Source organism: Ascidiella aspersa, chromosome 7, assembly GCF_963924565.1.
Source record: "Ascidiella aspersa chromosome 7, kaAscAspe10.2, whole genome shotgun sequence".
In the NCBI taxonomy this organism is placed as follows: Eukaryota; Metazoa; Chordata; class Ascidiacea; order Phlebobranchia; family Ascidiidae; genus Ascidiella; species Ascidiella aspersa.
Window position 1 is genome coordinate 10,109,612 of NC_139453.1, and position 10,905 is coordinate 10,120,516.

Consider the following 10,905-nt stretch of genomic DNA (forward strand, 5'->3'; position numbering starts at 1 on the left):
TATACATTTTACACAGTCGGTGTCAGCGAAGACCACAATGAATCTCCTTGAAAGAGACTTTTCCCATTTTGGTTATCCTCACACCATTATGTCGGACAATGCGCCGACATTTCGTTCGGAAGAATTCCAGAACTACTGCAAGACGCGCGGTATAGTTCACCTGACAGGAGCCCTATATCAATCCTGCAACGAATGGAGCTGCTGAGCGCCTGGTACAAACCTTTAAACAGGCCTTCGGCAAGTCGTGTAAGCCTCGAGAGAAGCTCTTCTCGAGTTTCTCATGCAGTACAGGCGGACACCCACGGCAAGCGGATACTCTCCCAGTGAACTACTAAACGATCGGCAGATACGCACGAAAATCGACACATTACTCCCTTCTCCAGCTCACGTGGCCCGGGGCAAGCAAGCCAGAGAGGCTACCAAATCGCAAGCATGGGAGAAAATACATAAAGTGGCACCCACTTACCAGGTGGGTGATCCTTGTCACGCTCTATACTTTGGGCCAAGACGGAAACAACAACCTAGCTGGGTTCCGGCCATTGTTATTAAGAGGCACGGCAGTCGCAGTGTCAACGTACGAGTGGTTCCAAGGGGAACCGTATAGCGACGCCATGTGGAGCAATTACGTCCACGTTATGCCACGATCGAAGATGAAGACCCGAACCTCCACCGGCGGTTCCTGATTCCTTGTCTTCATCGACCGGTGATGCAGTCCATGAGAACGTCGGTTCCGCACCGACCAGAGACACACCCGCGGTCATACCCCCATTGAAACGCAAGAGAACGGTCTTGAACGCGTTCGAGTACGGTCCCACGAATCCGAGGCGATCAAAGAGAACTCGTAAACCGCGGCAACTGTTTGGTTGCTAACCCTTTAACCAGGCTTATTGGGGAGGTGTCATGGAGTTCGACCACCGCATCATTTTGGTACTTGTATTTCGTTGTCGCACTCTATTAGTCTACTACCATTCAGCATGCACGCCCTGTACGCGCCTTGTACACGCGTTTCTCGCGTTGCTATTTCGCTAGCGTCCCTAAGACGCAGTAATTATTGGTTATACGTTGGAATGGTGATCGCATTCTGCTCCCTATATAACTGTGCGTGTTATTCGTTCTTTCATGCTACTTTACTTCTATGTCAATGAGCAATAAACGTTCTACGAATACAACATTTTGGTTATTAACCAATTCCAACTGGATATTTTTTAGTTCAATGAACGGACACTTTCTAATGGTGCTCAAGCAGCATGGCTTGTCAATATTTTTCAACACCACAAAACAACGAATATAGTGCTGGACAACCTTTGGTTACATTTGAAGTATTTTTTTAGCTTAAGACCTGTTGAAGCAAACCATTCGAAAACAACACTTCAAGAGTCATTCACCCACCTCTGGAATTGTTGACCTACATTAGAAGTGATGACTTATCCATTCGGGTTGCCTGCTGCCAAAGATGTAAGCTGACCAGTTGGGTTAAAGTGAAAACTTTTCGTAGGGTGTTGGCCTGACGCGCTTTAAAAAGGCAAGCAACTTAATAATAGATTATAAGCTAATTGAAAGCTTAATTTTAGTAACTTAAAACGCATTAGAATACACTGCAAAGCTTTCCACGGACCTCTTGATGGTACGTGAACTAGTTTTATGGGTCCATGAAGCTCAAATTAAAATATTTGTGTATATTTGAAATGTATTCATGTTTTCTTAAGGTACCGGTATTCATGTGTTTTTAAGTTTTGAATAAAATAAAACGTTTTTGCACTAAATGTATATTTAGACTTTATTCCAATATAACATCTTTTGGATCAAAAACAGCAGATTTTTGAAGTCTATTCCTATTGAGACATCTATTTTTGACGTCATTTTTACGATGCCTTGCCTACACTGGCCAAGCAAAGCAAAAATATTATTTAGGGGTCTGCAGTAAAAGAGTTTAATAACTCCCACAGTTTTACAGCTAAGTTAACGATTTTACAGCTAATTTCACCTGTCAATTCGATAAATAATGTCCGCCTTCTTTACCGCAAATATTTTTTAATAACAAAGTTGCTTTGTATAAGGAATTTTTCTTTCAAATACGTATACTTTGGCTTTGTGCAACATGAAGCTTATTCTTGCCGGTATGCCCAAAACTGGGACCAAATCCTTAAACGCCGCTCTGACTCATCTTGGCTACAATGTATACGACATTATGGAGCACTTGTATTACGCCGGGGATGAATGGATGGCCTTAATGAAGGACACCGCTACTTCCGAACCCCTTAGAGAGATCTACAAAAATGTGGACGCTGTTTGTGACTCACCTGCCTGTTATTTCTGGGACGAAATGCTTAAGCTTTTTCCTGAAGCCAAGGTATGTCTTGTTTCGCTTTGTGACTTTACATTATTACAATAAGAAGCTGGACGCTTTCTGCCAATTTAGGCACATAATCTAGAACGGTTTTTCGCACGCCTTTCAATCAAATGTAAATCTCCCGTAATTTTGCGATTGTGATTTGGGAAGTTTTTAGTGTATGAGAGGACACCGCAAAACCCAACAATTGGCTTGAATGTTTACCTTGTATTGATATATTTTCTGACCTAGGATTATGGATCGTTTTGACAATGCCAATTTTTGTAGGATCCGCATTTATTTATACCTATATTGGTTTATAACACTCTTCGCAATCGAAAAATTATCTCTGTACCGTCCAGTTTGCTGCTAGTGATGGCACTTAAATGAAGTGAAAGATAATTGTGTAATTTCACGAAGTGCCTATCACTTTAATTTTGTTTTCCAACGAAAGGTGATTCTCATGGTACGAGATGACGAGCATGTATGGGAGAAAAGTTGGCAGAAGCAATTGAATAGCCGCAGCAATTATTTGAATTCCTTCGTTTCCTATATGGCTTATCGTTACTACAAGTTCTTTAGTAGTCTGAGTGAGTTTCAACAAGTGCTTATTAAAGTAACATAAAAGTTTATTATTAAACCTTTTACTATATACATTGGTTAAATTCCAGTATCATGCAATAAGTGTTGGTTACATGTTATCAGACGTATTAAATCTGGTGGTATATATATCAACAAATTTGAAAGAAATTTAATTTGTTTTAAGTTTAATACAAACTCATACCTATAGCTTATGTTGTTAAACTCTATTTGTATTTAATGACATTTAAGGGTGGCCAATACAATGAACACATAAAATTATCGTTCAAAAAATAGACATAGACCTATATAAAACAAATTATATATCACGGTCTATGAATTTATTTATGAACTGAAAACCTTAACAAAAATTAGGGGCAGTCCCATCACGTCTTATTAATATCGTACAATTTTTTATCGCCCAATTTGATTATGGGAATTTGTGAACACAATGCAGAAATTGACGTTCGGGAATTCAGCTTGGCTTAATTTGCTAACTGTTCCGAGCTGCGTTTAAAAAATTGGTCCAATAAACTTGTTTTGAAACCAGGTATTGCCATGTTTTCAGTTCCTGGCTTCAAGCCTTGGAGTCGCTTTTACATTTCGCCAGCAAGAGCAAAGACCACTTACTTGAGGCACAACGCATACGTGATGCAGGTTAAAGGATAATTATTTTTCTGAACGCGAACAGCTAACGTTTTATTCTAGGTTGCAATAAACGCTAAGTTCCTATCCAACAACGTGGGGAACTTTTTTTTCGACCGGGTAAGGTCACGTATTTTTAATAAGCAAGAACCACGAGTTCTGATAGACTATGGAAGGGTTTCTCAAACTACAATAGTTGGAACGACTTAGACTAGGGATGTCCGATAATAGCTGATCGGAGTTGATACCGAAGTATTTGTATTGGAACACGTCCAAATACAGTGTGGTATCGGTGCCGATCCGATAACAAATTAATACTGGAACTTCAAATTTATTTCAAAATTCATATTTTTCAAATTATTATATGCCATGATTTGTTTCTACCTAAAATCCAAATTTAGCTTAATAACTGGAGGTAACTAAACCCCTTAAGGCTAAAGCACGTTTCAGCTTAATAACTCGGAAAAGTACTGAATTTAAAAGTTTCCATTTAGTCAATTTGCTTGTTTATGACGTAATTTGCTATCGGATTCCAAAATAGTTTTCCCGAAATATCGGAAATCTATATACAATGTCAAGATCCGACTTGGTTAGTTTATAGACATTTGCACGTCGAAATTTATCTGATTGTTCTTTATTGTATTTTAACGCATTGTGCATAATACAAATCGGCGTAATTTATGTGAAATTAAGGCGCGCATAAAGTTACCAGTATTTGCAAAACCAACAGCTGTTATGCATTGTTTACCAGGCCGCTCCAAAGGACAAACTGCTGGTGTACAACGTGAAAGAGGGCTGGGCTCCACTCTGTAAGTTTCTTGATGTCGAAGAGCCGAAAATCCCTTTTCCGCACAAAAATCAAAAGGCCGACTTTCTTCAGGAAATGAGCGAACATCCCGTTTTTGTCCAAATGAGGCGAGAAGTTTATATTTCGCTTGGAATGTTGGTTGTATTGTTTGCAGCAGTTTTTTACTGGAGTTTTTTGCATGCCCTCTCTCTTGCCAATTAACTTTATAACTGGATTTATGAACTCGTTATAAGTGCAAAGATCGACAAATAAAACCAATTACAACACATTATTACTGAAGGGTTTGTCTATATCTATTTTATGCTTTTTCTGCTGGCGATCCATCGTTTTGTAAATCATTTCTTTACCAGCAATTACACTTTGCGTTCAGTTAGCTAACAGGCTGCTGGTATTATAAAAGCTGCTTGTTGTAGAAAATGTTGTAATAAATATGTTGCGTAACTTCTTCGATTTTCCGAAATAGGGTATAGGGTTATTTGTTTAAAGTATAATCCAATGACAAATTTCAAAGCCAAAAAGGTCGAGTAGATCGACAGCATCTTGATTAAGACGTTTCGATACGAACTTGTATCATCTTCAGTTAGTCACACACTAACTGAAGATGATACAAGTTCGTATCGAAACGTCTTAATCAAGATGCTGTCGATCTACTCGACCTTTTTGGCTTTGAAATTTATTATTAAGCTACATTACAGATCCGTGCATAGTGTACCCAAACACTTCTATAAATTAAATGACCTACCTCTAGAATTGTTGACCTACATTTAGAAATGATGACTTGTCTGTCCATTTGAGTTATCTGCTGCCAAAAATGCAATTCGACCAGTTGGATTAAAGTGCAAACATTTCGTGGTTTGAAGGCCGGACGTGGTTTAAAAATGCAAACAACTTAATGATAGATCAGGGGTGTTCAAATGATTTCTGCCATGATTCATCACAGCCAAACCTGACAAAATGATAATCCACCAAATACGAATAGTAAACATATTGGACACGCTTTAATTTTTATGGTGCTTTATTTATGTAAACGCGATAAGTTTAATAGTTAATGTTGTTTATTGTTTGTTGAAAAAAAAAGAGTCAGGGCGGACGTGGCGAGCAAAGCGAGCGCGATTTTTTGGGTTTTAATAGACCGCATCAAAACGAAAACAAGCCGGACGTAGAAAGATGATTCGCGCGAAGCGGGAAAATTTTTTTTTCGCACTTAAGTAGTTAAAATAGTCAAAAAGTATTTGAAATAGACTCGTATCTAGTTTGTCAAAGAGGCGGCGGACCGAATGAGTTACATTAGCGGGCGCATCCGGCCCGCGTGTCGTAGGTTGCCAACCCCTGTGTTAGACTTTAGGTCTTACAATAGCATCGAATTGGGGCTTTCTGTCGCTGACTGATATCCTCAAACGCTTACAAAAATTAGCATTTGGGAGTCTCGTTCTATGCTTGATTTTTTACAAAATTCGTTAACACTGACAATTGGTATTAACATGAAAACACTGTAGAAAGTTTGTTTTTTAAGACTACATTAGAAGATCCGCACAAAACGCTGAAAAGATCCGGAACCGGATCGCGATCCGCCATTTGAACATGACCGTGATAGATCATTAAAAACTTTATTCAGGTAACTTGAACGTCATTAGAAAACAATACACAGCTTTACAGGCTCGTCTCTTGGTACACTGGCATTCATGATAACTTAAAGATTATAAATTTATTTGAAAGTGGCAATAATGTGAGCTTGTAGAGGTATGCCATTTTACCTCAAGTGTTAAAAAAAAGTTAAGCTGAGCCAACCAGCAAAGCTTAGGAGCTAGTTACCTGTCAAGTTGGTAAATGGTGTCAGCCTTTTTATCGTAAATGTTTATAAGGAAATTTCTCGTTCAATTAAATTAACCATTCAGCTTTAAGTCTAAAGCCTACCGTATATTTTTGGCTGTCTGCAACATGAAGCTTATTCTTGCCGGTATGCCCAAAACTGGACCAAATCCTTAAACGCCGCTCTGAATCTTCTTGTCTACAATGTATACGACATCATGGAGCATTTTAATTACGCCGGGGATGAATGAATAGCCTTAATGAAGGACACCGCTACTTCCAAACCACTTAGGGAGATCTACAAAGATGTGGATGCTGTTTGTGACTCACCTGCCTGTTATTTCTGGGACGAAATGCTTAAGCTTTTTCCAGAAGCCAAGGTTAGCTTTATTATCAGTATAAGACGATTAGTTTTTGAATTAGAAACTGATACATTTTAACTGCTGAAAAAAAAACAAATTTGGACAAATTTTGGTTAATTTTTTTGACATGTTCGAATACATTAATTTAAACAGCGTATCGTTGTATAAAGTATACTGCAAATTAGTATCTTGGTGTTGTCAGTCACTCTACACGGGCGGCTGAGTGTTTTCCGACACGGTGTAAGAAACTCTTATAATAATTTTTAGTAGGTTGGTTAAACTGGTTTCTATAACTATTTATAATGTGATTAGGACGTCATATTTAATGTCTGTGCAATTTTAGGAAGTGCTTTTTAGTTAACTTATTTTTTCCAACGCCAGGTGATTCTAATGGTGCGAGATGACGAGCTAGTATGGGAGAAAAGTTACCAGAGGCAACTGAACAACGACAGTAATTTTTGGAATTCCTTTGTTTCCTACGTGGATTATTGTTACTACAAGTTTTTTAGTAGTCTAAGCAAGTTTCAACAAATGCCTATTAAATTAACCTTTTTAGCCACTAAGATAAAATTTACTTATTAAAACTTGTTACTATAGTAGTTAAATTCCTATATCATGCGATAAGTGTTGGTTACATCTTATCAGACGTAATAAATCTGGTTGTATATATATCAACAAATTTTAAAGTTATTTAATTTGTTTTGGGTTTTATACAAACTCATACCAAGCTTATGTTGTGAAACTCTATTTGTATGTAGCCTAATGACATTTAAGGGTGACCAATACAATTACCACATAAAATTATCATTCGAAAAATAATGTAGACATACTTAAAACAAAGCATGGTCCATAAGTTTATTTCTAAACTAAAAAAACAAAAACGAACGAAATAATTAAGGTGGTCCCATCACGTCCGAAGATTATCCATTCTTTATCGCACAATTTAAATATGGGGATTTTGTGAACACATGTAGAAGTTTGCGTTCGGGAATTCAACTTGGCTAATTTTGCTACACAAACTGTTGCGAGCTGCGTTCAAAAAATAATCGAATCAAACTTGTTTTCAAAACAGATACTGCTATGTTTTTTTGTTTTTTTTATTCCCGGCTTCAAGCCTTGGAGTCGCGCTTACCTTTCGCCAGCAAGAGCGAAGACCACCTACTTGAGGCACAACGCATACGTGATGCAGGTTAAACGATAATTATTTTTTGCTATACGCGAACAGCTAACGTTTTCATCTTCCTATCCAACAGCGTTGGTCATTTTTTTTACCTGGTAAACTCGCGTATTTTTAAAACGCAAGGACCACAAGTGCTGATAGCCTGTGGTAGACTTTATCTACAAAAGGTTAAAACCATTGGTTCAGACTGAGGATGTTCGATAATATCATATCGGAGGCGACACCCGATGCCAATTAGTTCTATCGGTACACGTCCGATTGTTGGCGGTATCGGTGCCGATCCGATGGCAAGTTGATATTGGAATTTTAACCATGATTTGTGATCACACGCATCAACTGTACCTTGCTAACTTTATCAAAAAACTGTACGTTGACGAATGGAGGTAACTAAACTTAAACACTAAATTAATTTCTATTTGGTCAATTTTGCTTGTTTGAGCATATTTATGACGTCATTTCCTATTTGATTGTTTTTTGTTTTTTTCTTCTTTTTTTTCTAACTCAAAAATACGATGTCAAGTTTCGAACATCATTAGTAAACATTTGCACGTCGTTTGGCTTCTAATTGTTTTTTATTATAGTTTGCCGCATTGTGCAGAAATTAAAAAAATTGGGTTGCGCAAACAGAAAACAGAAAGTTGCGCAATTTGGGTGAAATTAAGGTACGCCTAAAGTTGCCTAAAACTATAAGCTGTTATGCATTTTCAACCAGGCCGCTTCAAAGGACAAACTGCTGGTGTACAACGTGAAAGAGGGCTGGGCTCCGCTCTGTAAGTTTCTTGATGTCGAAGAACCTAAGACTTCCTTTCCGCATAAAAATCAGAAGGCCGACTTTTTTTAGGAAATTAGCGAATGAAGCGAGAAGTTTATATTTCGTTTGGAATGTTGGCTGTATTGTTTGCGACAGTTTATTACTGGACGCTTTATAACTAACTGACTTTTATGAACTATTTCCAAAAAATAAAGAAAATCGTATTTGCAAAACTTAAAACATAAAATAAATTACAGCACATTATTACTGAAACGTTTCTCACTAATGTAATACAGCATTTGATGGTTTGGTTATATTGAATTACGGTTAATAAGGATAGGCTATTTGTTGCCTTTACACCTGACCATTACGTTTCTTTACGCAAATACACAACTATATTGTATTTTTAAGAATTTTCGTCGCTTTAAAAAGCCTGTTGATTGGATCTTTTGGATTCGTGTGATATTTGAAAAAAGGCTTTCTTTGTTAACTTGTTTGACTAGGTATAGGCGGTGTGTTAAAATAATAACCATCAAAATTCATCGCTTGCCCGGACCGGTTGTATAGTGTTTTTTTACATGAAGTCAACAGTAACATTAAGTTATAATTTCAAACGAGGAAAAAGACACCTTTAATTTAAACTATCCTTTTTTGTAATTTATAGAACATAAAAAACTTTATAGAAACTGCATTGTCCTCCATTTGGACGAGAATTGTCTTCTTCTTAGGCAGTGAAGAAAGGCTAGGTCTAATTTAACTTAGTGTAAATTTATTACACCAGTTTGTCTTAAACGCATTAGTGACATTTATTTGTAAATATCTCTGTTGATTAATCGCGTTTAAAAAAAGAAAAGGTGTAAAATTTAAATATAAATTATTTGCAAAATTGTTCTATTATCAAAAAACTCACTCATGCACAGCACATCAAAACACAAGCCATTCATGCGCAACAGATTGTTTTTAGTTTCCGCCAAGATTGAGCATAATTGCTAGCAGGGCTCTTGCCTCTTGGGAGATTAATCGATGGCATTTCTAAAGATTTTTGAGTAACCTTGCAAAGCGTACGGCGCTGGTCTAGAATCCTACCACAACGTTGAAATGATTATTAAGCAATGCATAATATGTGGGTTAGGGTGTCGGTTAGTGTTTGGGTGTGGGTAGGTCAAGTAATATTGTTTAACAATATTACTGGACTCACCCAAACCCAAACGCTAACCGGCACCCTAACCCAAATAATGTTCGTTGTGGTAGGATTCTAGACGAGCGCCAAGCGTACAATACATGCTATGAGTAGTGAATCAAGCGTAATGCAAATCGACCCTATTAGTTATCTGTTGCAGAAAAGCAGTTTCATAGATCAGTTACAGGGGCGCTCGTTCACTATTGTACGTAAAAATTAATAAAAAAAAAAAACTTTCTTCAAATGCCGCATACCACAACGCATATTGTTTGGGCTAGGGTGCGGGTTAGCGTTTGGTTGAGGGTGGGTCAAGTTATTATTAATAATAAACATAATATTACTTGACCCACCCTCACCCAAACGCTAACCCTAACCCAAACAATATGCGTTGTGGTATGCGGTATTATTTTGTTTTGTTTTTTGCATAATTTTTTACGTACATAAGTGAAAGAGCGCCGTTACAGGTTACAGCCCTCATCAATCCTAACTAGGGTTCCTCTTTTTCCCGGATTTTTTCACTCTCGGGAAACGGGATTAAAAAATTAAAATTCCCGGGAATCCCGGGATTCCTGACGAAAAAATTATACCTGAATTTACGTGATTATGACGTTTAAAATTATTTTATATTAGCTCCAAAGATTTAATTAAGCTCATTTTTGTTCTGTAGTCTTGCTTCTGCAATCTTACAAGTCCTTCTCGTATTAAAGTCCGCACCCTTATTTGTTTTTATTTAAAAAGAAAGTGCATCTTCATTGGTAGAATAAATTTGATGAAGTTTTTTTTTTTTCCGCTGGTAAGTGCAAATAAAGCAACTCAGGCAACGACTTTAACAGGGTTGGTAATATTTTTATCTTTATATCAGTCAAAAACGACAATTTTTTTAAGTTTTGCTATGTTGCTGAATAACCGAGATTAAAAAAAAAATTCCCGGGAAATGGCTTTTTACTCGAATCGCTTTTTTACACTTGCACCCATACGTGAATAGGCGTTGATTTAGGTTAGGGTTGGGGTTAACGTTTGATTGGTGGTAGTATTAAGTTTAAATTCCCTAGTTTTACACAATTTTTATGCATCATTCTGGAATAGATTTAAATTACTTTGTTAGCCATGTAAATAGCCATAGGAAGTGCCCATAGCCGTAGGCTATTTGCCTGGATTGCTTTTTTCTGGTTATATAATCTTGGTTATTATATTTGTTGAATTAAACTAATTCAGTGTCTGGGTAAATAGCTTCTTCGTTTTTTTGGTCTTTTATTTTGCAC

At 37.2% G+C, this 10,905-nt stretch overlaps 1 protein-coding gene across 1 annotated transcript; it reads left to right on the forward strand.

Moving 5' to 3' along the window:
- Nucleotides 1-2,098: 2,098 nt before the first annotated feature.
- On the forward strand, nucleotides 2,099-8,553 carry LOC146137660 (uncharacterized). The gene is made up of 6 exons (XM_083394415.1): nucleotides 2,099-2,350; nucleotides 2,784-2,919; nucleotides 3,459-3,565; nucleotides 4,305-4,499; nucleotides 7,647-7,721; nucleotides 8,425-8,553. The coding sequence occupies exons 1-6, from the start codon at nucleotides 2,099-2,101 to the stop codon at nucleotides 8,551-8,553; spliced, it is 894 nt and encodes a 297-aa protein (XP_083250541.1).
- Nucleotides 8,554-10,905: the final 2,352 nt, after the last annotated feature.